The following is a 19,919-nucleotide window of genomic DNA, read 5'->3' as shown; positions in this document are numbered from 1 at the left end:
AGAGTAGATATCCAAATGGATCGTGAACATCACAGGGACGTGCAACATAGTTGGGCACTATGTGTGCACATGCCTACACGTACTGACTGATGGGCAGGCAGAAGTTATCTAGAGTCAGCAAAGCGTCAGCAGGGCCTCTCCTGTCTAACTTTTCCAAAGCCAAAATACCCCAGTGACATTCCCTATAATGTTTTATTATTCATTCAAATAACAGGGCATCTTAAGAGTCCTGTATTGTTATTTATCGTCACTACCTCCCCGAGTAGGGAGGTGGGTAATTGCGGTGCACCCTCTTTTACTTGGAAGCTTCGGCTTCAATAATTTGTCCCACTTTTCCGCTCGATCATATTTAATTTCATCCATTGACCTCCCTTGGATGTGGTATCCCTTCTCACGCTCCCTCTCCGGCGTGGAACCCTGATTCGCCGGCTAACAGTGATCAACATGGTAGGTGCAGAAAAGAACATGGAAATTTTATAGAGAAGATATCCAATTGGATCGTGAACATCACAGGGATGTGCAACATGGTGGTGCTGGTTGTTGAGGCGTGCTGACAAAGCTTTTCCACATTTCTGCCATGCTAACCCTGCATTCTGAGGTGCTAATGGTGGCCCAGCTGCATTGGTGACCTCTTCCTCCTCCTCTGGCTTCGTCTTGTGCTTCCACTGTGCCCCCACTGTCAGGTGGGAATGCCATCAGCAGCACGTCTACCAGCGTGCGCTTGTACTCGTGCATCTTACGATCGCGCTCCAGTGACGGAATTAACCACTTCAACCCCGCTAGCTGAAACCCCCTTAATGACCAGGCCACTTTTTACACTTCTGCACTACACTACTTTCACCATTTATTGCTCGGTCATGCAACTTACCGACCAAATGAATTTTACCTCCTTTTCTTCTCACTAATAGAGCTTTCATTTGGTGGTATTTCATTGCTGCTGACATTTTTACTTTTTTTATTATTAATCAAAATGTAACGATTTGTTTGCAAAAAAATGACATTTTTCACTTTCAGCTGTAAAATTTTGCAAAAAAAAAAATTACATCCATATATAAATTTTTCGCTAAATTTATTGTTCTACATGTCTTTGATTAAAAAAAAATGTTTGGGCAAAAAAAAAAAATGGTTTGGGTAAAAGTTATAGCGTTTACAAACTATGGTACAAAAATGTGAATTTCCGCTTTTTGAAGCAGCTCTGACTTTCTGAGCACCTGTCATGTTTCCTGAAGTTCTACTATGCCCAAACAGTAGAAAAACCCCACAAATGACCCCATTTCGGAAAGTAGACACCCTAAGGTATTCGCTGATGGGCATAGTGAGTTCATAGAACTTTTTATTTTTTGTCACAAGTTAGCGGAAAATGATGATTTTTTTTTTCTTACAAAGTCTCATATTCCACTAACTTGCAACAAAAAATAAAAAATTCTAGGAATTTGCCATGCCCCTCACGGAATACCTTGGGGTGTCTTCTTTCCAAAATGGGGTCACCCAAAATTGTGGCGTAGTTATACTGCCCTGGCAATTTAGGGGCCCATATGTGTGAGAAGTACTTTGCAATCAAAATTTGTAAAAAATGACCGGTGAAATCCGAAAGGTGCACTTTGGAATGTGGGTCCCTTTGCCCACCTAGGCTGCAAAAAAGTGTCACACATCTGGTATCGCCGTACTCAGGAGAAGTTGGGGAATGTGTTTTGGGGTGTCATTTTACATATAACCATGCTGGGTGAGAGAAATATCTTGGCAAAAGACAACTTTTCCAATTTTTTTATACAAAGTTGGCATTTGACCAAGATATTTATCTCACCCAGCATGGGTAAATGTAAAATGACACCCCAAAACACATTCCCCAACTTCTCCCAAGTACGGCGATACCAGATGTGTGACACTTTTTTGCAGCCAAGGTGGGCAAAGGGGCACATATTCCAAAGTGCACCTTTCGGATTTTGCAGGCCATTTTTTACACATTTTGATTGCAAAGTACTTCTCACACATTTGGGCCCCTAAATTGCCAGGGCAGTATAACTACACCACAAGTGACCCCATTTTGGAAAGAAGACACCCCAAGGTATTCCGTGAGGGGCACGGCGAGTTCCTAGAATTTTTAATTTTTTGTCACAAGTTAGCGGAAAATGATGATTATTTTTTTTTTTTCCTTACAAAGTCTCATATTCCATATTTGCAGCCTAGATGCGCAAAGGTGCCCAAATTCCTTTTAGGAGGGCATTTTTAGACATTTGGATCCCAGACTTCTTCTCATGCTTTAGGGCCCCTAAAAAGCCAGGGCAGTATAAATACCCCACATGTGACCCCACTTTGGAAAGAAGACACCCCAAGGTATTCAATGAGGGGCCTGGCAAGTTCATAGAAATTTATTTGTTTGGCATAAGTTAGCGGAAATTGTTTTTTGTTTTTTCTCACAAAGTCTCACTTTCCGCTAATTTAGGACAAAAATGTAAATCTTTCATGGACTCAATATGCCCCTCAGCGAATACCTTGGGGTGTCTTCTTTCCAAAATGGGGTCAGTTGTGGGGTGTTTGTACTGCCCTGGCATTTGAGGGTCTCCGCAATCATTACATGTATGGCCAGCATTAGGAGTTTCTGCTATTCTCCTTATATTGAGCATACAGGTAATGAGAGTTTTTTTTCCGTTCAGCCTCTGGGCTGAAAGAAAAAAATGAACGGCACAGATTTCTTCATTTGCATTGATCAATGTGGATGAAAAAATCTCAGCCAAAAAAAAAAGGAGGGGAAAGGCGTCTGCCAGGACATAGGAGCTCCGCCCAACACCCATACCCACTTAGCTAGTATGCCCTGGCAAACCAGATTTCTTCATTCACATCAATCGATGTGGATGAATAAATCATTGCCGGGATTTTTATTTATTTTTTATATTTTTTATATACAAAGCGTTTGCCAAAGCATAGGAACGCCGCCTCCTCCTCAGCTCGTATGCCTTGGCAAACATATCTTTTACTGCAGAGTAGAAATCTCGTCTTGCAGCGCCACATACACCGACTTGCGTGTAATCTGACAGTGCTTCTGTCAGAATGCACATCAGTGCTGCAGCTAGTCGATCGGTTGGTCTACCTGGAAGGTTAAAAAAAAAAAAAAAAAGAAAAAACCAGGCCGCAACGCAATAATTTTATTAACTTTGGAACAGAACATATAAACTTTAACTTTTTGAACTAAACATTAACCTTTTTGCTTACTGGTGTTTTTTTTTTTTTTTTTACCTTTATAGAACAAACCTCTTCTTCCCCATGGGTCAATGTGCAAAGCGCAAATCGCCCAAAGATGTGGCGAAGTGCGTTATGCACTTTGTCCCAGGTGAAAGGAGACGTCTGCAGCAGCTGTGAGTGAATGGGCCCTAATAGCCCTGTGTGCCTGTCCTGGTGAGATGTGATCCCTATGCTCGGTGTACCTGTGTGTGGTACTTCCGGAAACACTCTCCAAAGCATAGGGCAGGGTGGTCAGGACAGTCAGGACAGAAATAGCGGGTGTCACACCTTATTCCACTCCTGCTACAGACACGACATCTTTTTCGGGGTGACGGTTGGGTTGAGGTACCAGGAACGACATTGGGGAAATGTCGCTCGTGTAGACGGCTAACTACACTGGTGGATGGGGCCACGGAACTTCCTGGGTACAGGAGGTTCTCGATGATCTCTTCCTGAAATTTGAGGAAGGATCCAGTTCTCTCAGCCTTACTGTAGAGAACAAAACTATTATACAGAGCCAATTAAATTAAATATACAGACACCTTCTTATACCAGCGTCTGGTTCTGCGGGAAACTAAATACGGAGACGACATCTGGTCATTGAAGTCCACCCCTCCCATGTGAAGGTTATAGTCGTGGACTGAGAGGGGCTTTTCAATGACACGGGTTGCTCGCTCAATTTGTATTGTCGTGTCTGCGTGAATGGAGGAGAGCATGTAAACGTCACGCTTGTCTCTCCATTTCACTGCGAGCAGTTCTTCGTTACACAATGCGGCCCTCTGCCCCCTTGCAAGGCGGGTGGTAACGAGCCGTTGGGGAAAGCCCGCGCGACTAGTTCGCGCGGTGCCACAGGCGCCAATCTGTTCTAGAAACAAATGCCTAAAGAGGGCCACACTTGTGTAGAAATTGTCCACATAAAGATGGTACCCCTTGCCGAATAAGGGTGACACCCACGGTCTTCCCACTGCTCCCCAGGTAGTCAGGGCAACCGACCGGCTCCAGGGTCTGATCTTTTCCCTCATAGATCCGAAATTTGTGGGTATAGCCTGTGGCCCTTTCACAGAGCTTATACAATTTGACCCCATACCGGGCGCGCTTGCTTGGGATGTATTGTTTGAAGCCAAGGCGCCCGGTAAAATGTATTAGGGACTCGTCTACGCAGATGTTTTGCTCTGGGGTATACAAATCTGCAAATTTCGGGTTGAAATGGTCTAAGGGGCCGAATTTTGTGGAGCCGGTCAAAAGCAGGGTGGCCTCTGGGACGGGAGGCGGTGTTGTCGCTAAAGTGCAGGAAACGCAGGATGGCCTCAAAACGTGCCCTGGACATAGCAGCAGAGAACATGGGCATGTGATGAATTGGGTTCGTGGACCAATATGACCGCAATTCATGCTTTTTAGTTAGACCCATGTTGAGGAGAAGGCCCAGAAAAGTTTTAATTTCAGAAACTTGGACTGGTTTCAACTGGAAAGGCTGGGCATAATAGCTTCCCGGGTTGGCGGCTATAAATTGAGTGGCATACCTGTTTGTTTCGGCCACGACTATGTCCAAGAGCCCCGCAGTCAAGAACAGCTCAAAAAATCCCAGCGCCGAACCGATCTGAGCTGTCTCAACCCGAACTCCAGACTGGGCGGTGAAAGGGGGAACTACTGGTGTGGCTGAAGTTGGGGGCTGCCAATCAGGGTTTGCCAGCACCTCAGGGATTCTAGGGGCTCTACGGGCCCGTCTGTGAGGTGGCTGCGATGGGGTAACTAATGCACGTGCCACCGTACCAGCTTCAACTGCCCTTCTGGTGCTTGCCACTTCACCATGTAGTACGGCAGTGCTGGTACTAGGTCCAGGGTGGGCTGTGCTGCTGGTGTATGCCTCACCACGTAATCCGACAGCGCCAGCCCCACTCTGCTGCCCTTGAAGCGGATCCTTTGCAACCACTGCTTTCTACAGGTTCGTATTCTGACCCGCTGGATTCGTCAGATGAGGGTTCCCATTCCTCATCCGACTGGGTCAGAATCCTGTAGGCCTCTTTAGAAGAATACCCCTTGTTTGACATTTGGACTACTAAATTTAGGGGGTATTCCTTGAGACTACCCAAGAAAAAAAGCAAGCCTGTCTTACAAATGGGAGGCTAGCGAAGTACCAGAGGCCGCTGCGATTGATAAAAAACATAAAAACAAAAATAATTTTTGTCACTGCGGCGGGGCGGGCGTGGGTGAACGCACGTGTGGGCAACCGATCAAGCCTGATCGGGCAGACACTGCGTTTTGGGCGGAGGGCGAGCTAAGGTGACACTAATACTATTATAGATCTGACTGCGATACGCTAATCAGCGAATCAGTGACTGCGGTGCGGTGGGCTGGGCGCTAACCGATCGCTAACTACCTAACCAAGGGGCCTAAACTATCCTAAAACCTAACAGTCAATACCAGTGAAAAAAAAAAAAGGGGCAATCAAGGGGTGATCAAGGGGTTAATTGGGGTGCTGGGGGGTGATCTGGGGCTAAGTGAAGTGTTTGGTGGCTACTCACTGTGATGCCTGCTCCTCTGCTGAGACCAACCGACGAAAAGGACCAGCAGAACAGCCATTTAACACCTTATATTTATAAATATAAAGTGTTAACTGGCTTCTGATTTTTATTTTTATTTTAAATCATCAACCTGCCAGCGATGATCATTGGCTGTTAGGTTGATGATGTAACCCCCCTCGAACTTTTGCCGGCCCACGATGCGCATGCGCGGGCCGGCTTGGAGCGTAATCTCGCGTGACTCTGCCTGGGACAGCCGCCTCTGGAACGCGATCCTGCGTTAGGCGGTCCGGAGGCGGTTAATAGTAGTAATGCCCACTGTGCCTCCTCCATAGTAGAAATCCCTATAGAGCCTTCTTCACAGTAATAATGCCCACTATGCCCCCTTCACAGTAATAATGCCCTCTGTGCCCCCTTCATTGTAATAATGCCCTCTGGCTCTGTGTCCAGAGTAACTACTCGCCTTGTCCCGTTCCTGAAACTCACATACCTCTCTTCCCTGCCAGCACAGATCGCTCTGCAGCACTGTGTGGGCGGAGCTTATGCAGATTTCTGGCCTGCCGGCTCTGCCCACACAGGCTGGCAGCGCTATCTGTGCCTGCAGGCTGAATGGTGGAGCAGGGAGAAGTATCCCAGTCCCTGCTTCATCATTCAGAGCGCTGCCGGCCTGAGAAGGGGAGGAGCGCGGGGGGCTGAGTGACAGGACCCAGCTCCCTGCACTTCCATCTGTGTTGATGGAAGCGCTCATTGCTTCTGGCACCCCCATGAGAGCTGGCACCCGGGGCGGACCGCCCCCCAATCCCCAGCACGCCATTGCCACTGGCTTATGGGCACAGTCACAACTGCAGGAAAGACTGTAGGGAAACAGTAGGGAGACTGCACGTTGAGTATATGGTCATGTCCATGTCCCCACATTAAGAGTTAATCAAATATTTTACTCAAACTTAGCGAGGAAGATTTATCTAAACTAATGTAAAGGGGAAATAGCTTAGTTTCCCCTAGCAACCAATCAGGTTCCAATCTTCATTTTGCAGAGCTCCTTTAGAAAAAGAAAGGTGGAATCTGATTGGTTGCTATGGGCAACTAAGCTAGTTTTCCTTTACACCAGTTTAAATAAATCTGTCCCAGTGTGCCTCAATAAATAAGGCAGGTGTAATATATCACCGTGTGCATCATGTTCTACTGCACTGACATACAGAGTTAGTCCATTATTTTAATGATACAGTTAGTTAAATATTTAACCCTGTACAAGTGTGCACTGGACCCAAATTCAACATTGCTAATACGATCTGTTAGCAAACAATTATTCAGATTATTGCAATCCCCGATCCCTATCATGAACGACGTTAAGCAGGTTACGAGGGGTAGACACGCGAAGATCCATTCAGTGTAGCTCGAGTGCAGCCCCGAACATCTAAGGGCTGAACGCCACTTGTCTTTTAAAGATGTTGGACGCGGACTGCCTAAATCTTATCGGTTATTGGAATGAACCACAGAAAACTCTCCACCAACTCGACCCAAGTTCATCATAGCTTATACGTAGTTTTTTTTGCAAAAAAATTTGTATGCATCGTTATGGCAATTGTTTATGGTCAGTACCAAGATGGTATTACCACACAGATCGCTCCACTAACTGGACCCAAATTCATCATTCCTAGGTAACACATTCTATTAGTGAAAAATTGAGTGTGTGTCACTCTGACAGCCACGAAATGGTTAACTTCCGATTCTTCATACTGAGAGGCCTGGGTATACCTGATTTATAATAAATCATGACAAATTAATTCACAACAAATCAAATTTCTTGTCGAAGTTTGAAGAATCAGCCAGCTCACATCTTCCAAAACTTAGCTAAAATCTAAGGCTACTTTCATACTAGCGTTTTTGCTGAAAATGTGGGTATGTCTGGGTTCAGCTTTGAACCCGGACAATCCCTTTAACAAATATCAAGTAAATTGGAGAAATTTTGCACACCTTTTGCCAACTTAAAATCAAAGCAAACTAGTTCAAAAAGTCTTATGATTAGTGATCACTCGCGACTTTGCGAATAACTAACTTCGCAACATCAGAACCCATACATTTTAATAGTGTATAGAGACCGATCTGACTGTAGACATGACCACTTGCTTCCCCCTTCATATAATCATGCCCTCTTAGCTCCCCCACACTGTATTACTGACCCCTTAGTGCCCACACACCGTATTTATGACCCCGTATTGCCCCCACATAGTATTCAAACAGTTGAATTTCCCATTAATGACCCCACACTTTATTTTGGGGTGCATATTACTTTTTGATCGCTTACTATTACACTTTTTGTGATGTAAGGTGAAAAAAATGATTTATTTAGCACAGTTTTTTTTTTTTTTTTTTTTTTACGGTGTTCATCTGAGCAGTTAGGTCATGTGATATTTTTATAGAGCCGGTCGATACGAATGCGGCAATACTTAATATGTATACTTTTTTTATTTATGTAAGTTTTACACAATAAAAATTTTTTATCAAATAAAAAAAGGATGTTTTAGTGTCTCCATATTCTCCAGTAGGGGCTCATTTTTTGCGGGATGGGGTGACGGTTAGATTGGTACTATTTTGGTGGGCAAACGCCTTTTTGATCGCTTGCTGTTGTACTTTCTGTAATGTAAGGTGACAAAAAAATGGTTTATTTAGCACTTTTTTTTTTTTTTTTTACGGTGTTCATCTGAGGGGTTAGGTCATGTGATATTTTTTATAGGGCCGGGCGATACGGACGTGACGATACCTAATATGTATACTTTTAATAATATAATTTTTGAAACAAAAAAAAAATCATGTTTTAGTGTCTCCATATTCTGAGAGCCATAGTTTTTTCAGTTTTTGGGCGATTATCTTAGGTAGGGTCTCATTTTTTGTGGGATGAGATGAGTTAGTTAAATATTTAACCCTGTACAAGTGTGCACTGGACCCAAATTCAACATTGCTAATACGATCTGTTAGCAAACAATTATTCAGATTATTGCGTTTTTGCGGCTCGGATGCGGACCCATTCACTTCAATGGGTCAGCAAAAGATGCGGACAGCACTCCACGTGCTGTCCGCATCCGTTGCACCGTTCCGTGGCCCCGCAAAAAAATATAGCATGTCCTATTCTTGTCTGTTTTGCGGACAAGAATAGGCATTTCTACAATGGGCCGCCCGTTTCGTTCCGCAAATTGCGGAAGGCACAGGGGCGTCTTCCGCGTTTTGCGGACCGCAAAAAAACGGCACAGTCGTGTGCATGTAGCCTAAATTGGAGAAATTTTGCACACCTTTTGCCAACTTAAAATCAAAGCAAACTAGTTCAAACAGTCATTATGATTAGTGATCACTCGCGACTTTGCGAATAACTAACTTCCCCCACACTGTATTACTGACCCCTTAGTGACCCCACACAGTATTTATGACCCCTTAATGCCCCAACACAGTATTCATGTCTCCTTAATGCCTAAAAACTGTTGAATTTCCCATTAATGACCCCACACTTTAGTTTTGCCCCCCTTACAATAGTGCTGTTACTTTAGTGTCCACCTTACTGCAGTTATGCCCCTGTAACATTAATAACATTTTAAAAAGTAATACTTACCTGGCCTGTTCCACTGATGAACATAGCACATTCTGCTCTCTCCAGAAGGCATTATACAGTGATGTTATCGCACCTGCTGGGCTGACTAGGAGAGCGCCCCGGCTGGGGACAGGTCGAAGGATCAACTTTGGCCTGTGCACTCTCCTACTCAGCCCAGCAGGCCCGATGATGTAACTGCATAGTGCCTACTGAGGAGAGCACAGTTGGTTAATGAGTTACGGGACCTCATGGATGATAGGCACTAGGGCCCTAGTCTGGTTGCTGTGTCTGTCATCCATTAGTGCCTGGGCCTTGAACAGTAATCATTACTGGGTGTGTACTTGCAGGTGAGATCCAGGTCTAACAGGACAGGTTCCCCTGCCACTGCAAGCCTCATAGAAGCTGCTATGGCAGTAGTACTGCCACTGTAACCACTGTATGTTCTAGAAGTCCTTTAATGACATACTAGTTTGTTTTTTACTCCAAATCATATAAACCTAAGTCATATCCAGCTCTAAGGGCAACAGAAATCGTACAGCTGCAAGTGCCCTGTCCTGAATTCAACTGTATTGCTGGCCGCAGGATGGCGATGTAGTTTAATACTGCAGCAGGGCACAGAGCCAATAGTTCCCTGGCTTCTGATCACCCTCATACGCCTCAGGCTTCAGGCATGAGTCCTAAAATGTATTATATCCCAGCATAGGTGGGACACAGCACAAGTGACGTGTGTGTGTGTGTGTGTCTGGCCACCTGTGTCTCACCATCCTAGGCCGTAGACTAGAAGAGGTTGCAGCCTGTATCGTGAATGCCGGCGATTGGGACACAGATGAGTATTCGTTTTTTTATTTTTTTCTCTTGCCCACATGCTCACTTGGGGTCATTACTGACAGGAAGGAGTGCACTGTGGGGGGCACTGGAGGACAAAAATACTGAAGGGGCACTTTGGCAGACATTACTAAAGGGGGGATGAGGGACATTACTGGGGCGTCAATGTGGAGATTACTACTGAAGGGGCATTTAGGAAGCATATTGAAGGAACTCTGGGGCAATATAGGAGGCATTACTGGGGCATTTTTTAATATAAGAGCATTATATGGGGCATTGTTGGAGGCACAGGGGGCATTTTAACACTGGGGCACTATAGCGGGATTGTTTGTACAAGAGCATATTTATTGGGGGCACTATAGGCGACATTATCAATACTGGGGGCACTATAATGTCATTTTTACAAGGCGTAAAATACAGAATAATTAATATTTCATTACAGGGGCATATTAGGGGGACATCGTTTTGGGGACACTATACAGCAATTATTACTGGAAGCACAATGTAGGGTTGTACCATTATTATTATTGGGGACATTTTAGCGGACATTATTATTACCGGGGGGCACTCTAGGGGGCATTATAATTGCTGGAGACACTATAGGGACATTAGGGGAGAATTCAAAGTGGCTTAGTTGCACATAGCAACCAATCAGATTCTACCTTTCAATTTCCAAAGGAGCTTTGAAAAATGAAAGGTGGAATGCGATTGGTTGCTATGGCCAACTGCTATGGACAGGTTCAACGTTTGGGGAATCCCTTGCCCCATAGGAGGTTTCTACGAAATATGTCCCTCTTTTATAGAGCAAGTAATCGTGACTCCAGTTGCAGTTGAGCAACGAGGACTTGGAGTCCCCTTTGTAGAGGGTAGGATTGCCAGAGTGGTGTAGGGTGGCCTACAATTTCTCTGTAGATGTTGTATACATGTGTCACGGTGCTCCTTACCTGGATACGATTGGATCCCAGACGTGGCCGTCCGAAGCGGTGCAAAAGGGTAGTTAACTTGGATAGTGTAGAACTAAAGTTGAGTTTAGACTTGGTTGTATGGAAGTTCAACAATTGCTTTACTTTTCATTAACGATAATCCAAACAATCCACAGTACTTGTCTTGGTTCCCAACAGGTTTTAGCAGAACTTTGGCAGGCAAAAAACTTCTGCAAAACAAACTTCTCTCTGCTGAATCTGTAGTGTACTCTCTTAGCTCTGCTATGCTGTAGCTTTCTCAGCTCTATTATGTCAGCAATATTAAATAGGAATGTTTTCCTTTCTGCTTGATGCTGTTGTTCTAAGTCTGTCTCCCACTGTGATCCTAGGAACTTCTTGTCCTGGTTGGCTTTTAGGGAGAGCTCAGTCCCACCAGGGACGAGCATCTGCTTTCCTCCCTATAGCATGGAGTACAGGAACTAACTGGTTCTACCAAGAACGTACTTGCTCCTTGGAGGAGAGTATAAGAGAGCTGGAAAGCCAGGTTCCACCCTCTGTAAAGTAGCACTGCCAAGTATACTGCCACCCACTGGAGAACCAGGTTATTGAATGAACAATACAAATGCATAAAAATAAATGCACACTACTTGAAGGCTCTGGAATAAAGGCATAAGATGACATGGTTATTGCAGATATAGACAGAAGCAGTGTGTAGGAGTGGCAATGCCACTTGGGGGTGTTACACAACTAATTCAGTTTTCCTTTGCACCCGTTTTGACAAATCTCCCCCATTATTTCTATTGGGTCACTATTGTTTCAGCAGTATAGTATTTGGGGGCATTGGGGAGCACAGTGGACACAGTATTTGGAGTGGCAGCAGGATAACATTTTGGGACACCAGGATAGTTTGTGTTGAAATGGTGGGGAGGTTGATGGTGAAATTTAGAAATCTAACATGTCTGTGTAACAAACTCTGCAAAGACCAGACAGAAAAGAGAACGTCTACATCACAAGAGATGTCACTGGATGTAAGAGGCACGTGGTGCTCTATTCTCCTATATGTTTCGTAGTGCTGGCAGGCAGCCAGTATGCTGTAAGTAGAGTTGGCTCCCTACTCTGACCTGCATCTCACCTACTCAGCCCCCTCCTCCAAATCTAAGACAACTGGAGGAGGAGGAGAGAACATGGTGGTGGCACTGGCCACCACAGAGGGGCAGCTTCTGGGGAGGTATTTTGTGCTGCTGGGGCAGGATATTGTGCTGCACTGTGATAGTTGTTTCTGCCGAGATAGAATTTTGTCTTGTACTATTTTATTTGGTTCCGCAGCAGAACCACATACCACGGTACAGTACAATATGCTCTCCCAGCTGAGCCAAATACCACAATACAGATCAAAACACCACAGTGCATCAAGAAGTTCTGCTGGTATTTGGTTCTGCGGGGGCAGTATATTATGCTACTGTCAAGGTACCTTCTGTGACAGGTTAGGAGATCAGAGATACTGACTGCACGTGAGGTTAACTGACAGTCTCTTGATTCTCAGTGTTACGGTTTGGTAATGGCCATGCCTCTTGTCAGGGGCAGCCGGTAGTCATTACTGCATTCCCTAGTTAGTGTGGTCTCACACTTCATATCATGCGGTTGATATTCTCTGCTTGGATTTAGAAGAGTTTGTGTGTGGACCTTGCCTGTGTTCCTGCTCAAATATTTTCTATAAGATTAATTGTACTGTTCCTTGTATTCGTTTTATTCCTCTGTGCTTGTTGTTTATTAGCCACAGGGAGACGCTGGTTTATTCACTTAGGAAAGAGTCAGTAGTCTTATGCCTAGGGCATTTCATGGCTCCTAGGGTATAGGTTACGGCATATGTATTTTCCCACCTTCAGGGTCTATACATAATGATAGGCGTCATGACCAGGTTTAGGGGCTTCCTAGGAGGTGACCTTTTCCCTCTCCATAGCCTTGAGGCCTAATTTGGTGTCCCTCCCCTACCTTGTATTTGTGACATCTACACTGTGGTATTTGGTTCTGCTGGGTCAGTATACTGTGTTGCACAGAACCAGATACCACTGTATAGCACAAAATACTGCCCCTCTGTGGTATTACTGGACCCATCAACCTATTTGCTTTACCTGCTCGATTTGGCAACACCTTCTTTCAACTTGAGCTCCGATAGGGAGTATTCAGACTTGGTGCCTAGGGCGGCTCCATCTATAAAAACAGCCCTGCCTACTGTCTGAATTCACAGTATGTGGTTTATTCACATTTTCTTTTAGTTCAAAATGTGTCAGCTCATTAATTATTGAAGACTTTATTTAATATCCATTTTCTCTTATTTTAGATCACTGTGAAAAACCTGAGCAAATAAAAGGAGCTCAGTTACAAGGTGAATGGCACGATGAAACTTACCCACCTGGTAAAGTAGCTAATTTTGTCTGCCTTCCGGAATACACCCAGGATGGACCCATTAAAATGGCATGTATTGAAGGAATTTGGTGGCATATTGCTAAAGGCCAATGCAAAGGTAATTCAAATCTAAACCTTCTCCATTTTTCAGTGTTTTATGGTCGAAAAAGTGGATAAATATTAGATGTATTGCAGTAAAAGTAATTACATAGTATATGTATAGTAGTAAGAGGACCTGATGCACCACATAAGGTTATGAGGCAGAACATATTTAAGTTGCAAACTGTCTCTCAAAAGTCTTTTGCGGCAGAATTGGCACCTTTTTCCACATGTATGCCACTTACGCCTTTTTTCTCAAGTTCTGAGAAAATGGGGGAGTGGTTTGGACGGGGAAAACAAGGGAGCTGGCGTAAATGTAATCTTGTTGAACAGCCGACACATCATGTGCCTAAGTTATGTAGAGGCCTTTGTATCAAGCTGCAGCGGACATGGACTAAGACCAGCGCTAAATCACCCTAACAATTTATGGACATACTGAATACACCAAGGACCTATTTCCAACAAAATTACTGAACGAGTATGATATAGCTGGAATCTATATTGCCCTGATTTTAATTTTTTTGGGCCATGAGTGGCAAGTCTTATAGTGTAGGTCTTATCTGTTGGAAGCCACACTGTCACTGATGGATGGGCCTGACACAGTTTTGATAAAAAATGTGCGCAAAGAGCTTCTAATTTTCATATAATAAGTATAACAGTAATGCAATTCAGATGTATCCATGTTTCCAGTGTTTGCGCATGCGTGCCGTTTGGCATTTGCAGGGCAGGTTTTGATGGCATGCTTTTGACACCATGTCACAGGTTACAGGCCTTCTTCTTCTAGCCAGAAGTAACATGAGCCTTGCTTAGTCTCATGCCTGTGACGTTACAGTTTAGTTCTGCGCATACATTACTGTTTCAAAATCAGAAGCCGAACTCAGCTTCATTAATTAGGCACAAATCCAAGTTCGGCTTTGGATTTTGAAACAGTAATGTATGCGCAGAACCGAAATGTAATGTCACAGGCACGAGACTAAGCAAGTCTTGTGTTACTTGTGGCTAAAAGAAGAGGGCCTCAGCGGAGCCCATATGTTTTACTGGGGTACAGAGTGCATATTATAAACTAAAACAAATTGGGTTCAGAGCAGTCCAAACCCGATTCGCCCAACTCTAAATATCATGTTAAGTGTCAATTTTTCATTTTCAAAAGTGGTATAGGAGAAAAAGCACCCAACATTTTGTTACACAATACGCCCCTGTGGTCTTAAACTGCTTTTTGGACACACTACAGGAGTCTGAAGCAACCAGAACCATGTGTATTTGTGGCCTAATTTGGTGGTTTTACAACATTGAACGACAACTGCAGAGGGCGTAAAATAGAAATAGAAATGCACAAGAAGTGTCCCCATTTTGGAAACCACTCCCTTGACTAAATTTATCAAATGGTCTGGTGAGCGTTTTTAATATGCAGGTGTTTTGTTGAAATTAATGTGAGCAGACAAAGTGCAAAGTGAAAATGGCATTTTCCCAAAGGTTTAATATTCCATTTCGATACCCAATATGATGTGGTCTGCTTGTGCCACTCTAAAACCATGTTCCCTGGTTTTAGAGTTTCTATTAGAAAAAAATAGACCCTATCTGGGGATGGCTAATATTTGTATATATTATATAATCTTTTATATAATCTTTTATGCAACTTTAGCAAGTAAGGGTATAATAGATGCTAAAGTAATGTAACAAATTAAGTATATACTGGTTTTAAAAGACACCCTACATGTGGCACACATTTTTTGCCCAGGACATACAGTACAATAGGACTCAGGAGTACTAGGGCACCATGTAAACTTGAGGCCAAATGTCACGATTTACACATATGACAATTGCAGAGGCTCTAAAATAAAATAATAAAAGGGACCCTGAAAAGTGGCCCTATTTTGGAAACGACCCTCAAAGGAATTTATGAATGGGTGGGTTCCGCTCCTATTATTGAACATAATACCGGAATCTGATCTCACATGTGTGCACCTTGCCTTACCCGATGAACTGTGCCTGCTGCTGCCTTTTATAGTGTGCTGTACTTCCCCTGTACTGTGCCTGCTGCTTATTATATAGTGTGCTATTCCTTCCCCATGAACTGTGCCTACTGCTGCTTATTATATAGTGTGCCATGCCCCCTCAATGAACTGTACCAGCTGCTGTTTCACTCTCTTCTCCCTTAACCTCCCCCTTCCCAGCGCAGACTTCCTGAGTGTGTTGCTATAGCTGGTTGTCACTATGGCAGAGTGCAGTCAGGGCTTGGGCAAATCTCCGAAGCATTGGACTGAAGTCTCGACTGGTAACACTGCTGACTCAGGTCATATCTGGACTGGTCAGCGCAATCTGGTAGATCAACAGGGCCGGGGCAAGGTATTGTTGCGGCAGGCCAAGGGTCAGCCACGTGATAATCGTTGTATGTTGGTGCCGTAGCCAGATTAGGCTAATGGCACCTCATTGAAAATTAACTAATAACTACATTACTTGCTAATAATATACATTTTACAAGGTTTGGACACAGAATACTTATTAAGTATTTAACCTCCTCAGGACCGCCGCACGCAGGATTGCGTCTTTGCGGCGGCCCTGTTATTCCTCCTGGACGCGCTGGGGCGTTATCTCGTGAGACGTGAGATTTCCTGTGAACGCGTGCACACAGGCGCACGTTGAGAGGAAGTGCAGGTAAACTAGCTGATCTACAGCCTGCCAGCGGCGATCGTTCGCTGGCAGGCTGTAGATGCAAAAAAAATTTTAACCCTAAAAAGGTATATTAGACGCTGTTTTGATAACAGCGTCTAATATACCTGCTACCTGGTCCTCTGGTGGTCCCTTTTGCTTGGATCGACCACCAGAGGACACAGGCAGCTCCGTAAAGTAGCACCAAACACCACTACACTACACCCCCCCTGTCACTTATTAACCCCTTATTAACCCCCCTGATCACCCCATATAGACTCATTGATCACCCCCCTGTCATTGATCACCCCCCTGGAAGGCTCCATTCAGATGTCCGTATGTGTTTTGCGGATCTGCGGTGTCCGTGTTTTGCGGATTCACAAAACACATAAGGACGTCTGAATGGAGCCTTACAGGGGGGTGATCACCCCATATAGACTCCCTGATCACCCCCCTGTCATTGATCACCCCCCTGTAAGGCTCCATTCAGGCATTTTTTTGGCACAAGTTAGCGGAAATTATTATAATTATTTGTTTTCTTACAAAGTCTCATATTCCACTAACTTGTGACAAAAAATAAAATCTCACATGAACTCACCATACCCCTAACGGAATCCAAATGCGTAAAATATTTTAGACATTTAGATTCCAGACTTCTCATGCTTTAGGGCCTCTAAAATGTCAGGACAGTATAAATACCCCACATGTGACCCCCTTTTGCAAAGAAGACACCCCAAGGTATTCGCTGAGGGGCATATTGAGTCCATGAAAGATTGAACTTTTTGTCCCAAGTTAGCGGAAAGGGAGACTTTGTGAGAAAAAAAAAATAAAAAAATTTCTGCTAACTTGTGCAATCTTCTATGAACTCGCCATGCCCCTCATTGAATACCTTGTGGTATCTTCTTTCCAAAATGGGATCACATGTGGGGTATTTATACTGCCCTGGCATTTTAGGGGCCCTAAAGCGTGAGAAGAAGTCTGGGATCCAAATGTCTAAAAATGCCCTCCTAAAAAGAATTTGGGCCCCTTTGCGCATCTAGGCTGCAAAAAAGTGTTACACATGTGGTATCGCCATACTCAGGAGAAGTTGGGCAATGTGTTTTGGGGTGTCTTTTTACACATGCCCATGCTGGGTGAGAGAAATCTCTATAATGACAACTTTGTATAACAAAATGGGAAAAGTTGACTTTTAGAGAGATATTTCTCTCACCCAGCATGGGTATATGTAAAAATACACCCCAAAACACATTGCCCTACTTCTTGCAAGTACGGCGATACCACATCTGTGACACTTTTTTGCAGCATAGGTGGGCAAAGGGGCCCACATTCTAAAGAGCACCTTTAGGATTTCACAGGGCATTTTTAACACATTTGGAATTTAAACTACTTCTCACGCATTAGGGCCCCTAAAATGCCAGGGCAGTATAACTACCCCACAAGTGACCCCATTTTGGAAAGAAGACACCCCAAGGTATTCCGTGAGGGGCATGGCGAGTTTCTAGAATTTTTTATACAAAGTTGTCATTTGACAGAGATATTTATCTCACCCAGCATGGGCATGTGTAAAAAGACACCCCAAAACACATTGCCCGACTTCTCCTGAGTATGGCGATACCACATGCGTGACACTTTTTTGCAGCATAGGTGGGCAAAGGGGCCCACATTCCAAAGAGCACCTTTAGGATTTCACAGGGCATTTTTTACACATTTTGATTTCAAACTACTTCTCACGCATTAGGGCCCCCAAAATGCCAGGGCAGTATAAATACCCCACAAGTGTCCCCATTTTGGAAAGAAGACACCCCAAGGTATTTCGTGATGAGCATAGCGAGTTAATGGAAGTTTTTATTTTTTGTCACAAGTAAGTTGAATATGAGACTTTGTAAGAAAAAATAAAGAAAAAATCCAAATTTTCCGCTAACTTGTGACAAAAAAAATAAAAAGCTCTATGAACTCACTATGCCCATCAGCGAATACCTTACGGTGTCTACTTTCCGAAATGGGGTCATTTGTGGGGTTTTTCTACTGTCTGGGCATTGTAGAACCTCAGGAAACATGACAGGTGCTCAGAAAGTCAGAGCTGCTTCAAAAAGCGTAAATTCACATTTTTGTACCATAGTTTGTAAATGCTATACCTTTTACCCAAACCATTTTTTTTTTACCCAAACATTTTTTTTTTATCAAAGACATGTAGAACAATACATTTAGAGAAAAATTTATATAGAAATGTAGTCTTTTTTTGAAAAATTTTACAACTAAAAGTGAAAAATGTCATTTTTTTGCAAAAATTTAGGTAAATTTCGATTAATAACAAAAAAAGTAAAAATGTCAGCAGCAATGAAATACCGCCAAATGAAAGCTCTATGAGTGAGAAGAAAAGGAGGTAAAATTATTTTTGATGGCAAGTTGCATGACCGAGCAATAAACGGTGAAAGTAGTGTAGTGCAGAATTGTAAATAGTGGTCTGGTCATTAAGGGGGAGCTGAGCTGGTTAATCCAGTCACTTATAACTGATGTTTCTCTAAATGGCGTTACCTTTTTTCTTCTCCTTTCGCCCCAGACTGTCATGAAAAGTTCTCCCTAAGGCCGCATGCACACGACCATGCCGTTTTTTTGCGATCTGCAAACCACGGATCCGCAAAAAAACGGAATCCGTCCATGTTGCAATTTGCAATATAAATGCCTATTCTTGTCAGCAAAGCGCGGACAAAAATAGGACATGTTATATTTTACTACTGTACATTTATTAAAATTTCCCTCCTCTGTGCCCCCATATAGTACAGAACCCCTCTGTGCCCCCAGATAGTACAGACTCCCCCCTTTGTGCCACCATATAGTACAGGCTCTCTCTCTGTGCTGCCATATAGTACAGGCCCCCCCTCTATGCCACCAAATAGTAAAGACCCCCTCCCCCTCTGTGGGGCTTGTATGCAACTTTTTCCAGGGCTGGTTTTTATCCACAGTCCGGCTCTGGGGGCAGTACAGAGTTCTCCCCCATGATCTATTTATACCCAGGACTGTGACTATGATGAGGCGACATCCTCTGCGTTTAGAGGAAAGAAGGTTTCTATGTTTTCACAAACATAAAAGAAAATTCTTTACTGTAAGAGTCTATGGAACTCTGCTCCAGAGAAGGTGATGGTGAACTCACTATAAGAGTTCAAGAGGGGCCTGGATGTATTTCTGGAGTGCAATAATATTACCGGTTATAGTTATTACATTTCAGGAGAAGGGTCGCCGACCCAGGGATTATTCTGATTGCCTGATTGGAGTCAGTAAGAATTTTTTTTCCGCTAAAATGAGGAATATTGGCTTCTACCTCACAGGGTTTGTTTTTTTGTGCCTTCCTCTGGATAAACTTGCAGGATAACATGACTCTCTCAATCTCCTCATCCTCTTCTTCTGCCCATCCACTCTGAACAGATTGAATTTCCACCTCTTCCACTTGCAAAGGGTTCGACCTTCATTGTAAGCAGTGAGCGTTTGAGTAGACACAGAAGTGGGATGGTGATGCTGATAATAGCGTTATCGCCGCTCACCATCTGTGTTGATTCCTCAAAGTTTCTTAAAACCTCACAGAGGTCTGACATTCATGCCCACTCGTCGCATGTGAAGAGCGGAAGCTGACTGAAAAGGCGATGACCATGTTGCAGCTGGTATTCCTCTACTGCCCTCTGCTGCTCACAAAGCATGGCCAAC

At 43.9% G+C, this 19,919-nt stretch overlaps 1 protein-coding gene across 1 annotated transcript in view; it reads left to right on the top strand.

Annotated features, from left to right (window-relative positions):
* LOC122943121 (complement factor H-related protein 5-like) overlaps positions 1–19,919 on the top strand; it is a 379,577-nt gene that overhangs the window by 50,195 nt on the left and 309,463 nt on the right. The window contains exon 2 of the mRNA XM_044300588.1: positions 13,408–13,590. Coding sequence (XP_044156523.1) covers positions 13,408–13,590 — 183 coding nt within the window. The remainder of the gene's footprint in view (positions 1–13,407; positions 13,591–19,919) is intronic.

Source organism: Bufo gargarizans, chromosome 7 (assembly GCF_014858855.1).
Source record: "Bufo gargarizans isolate SCDJY-AF-19 chromosome 7, ASM1485885v1, whole genome shotgun sequence".
Taxonomy (NCBI): Eukaryota; Metazoa; Chordata; class Amphibia; order Anura; family Bufonidae; genus Bufo; species Bufo gargarizans.
This window is presented reverse-complemented; position numbering and strand designations above follow the sequence as displayed.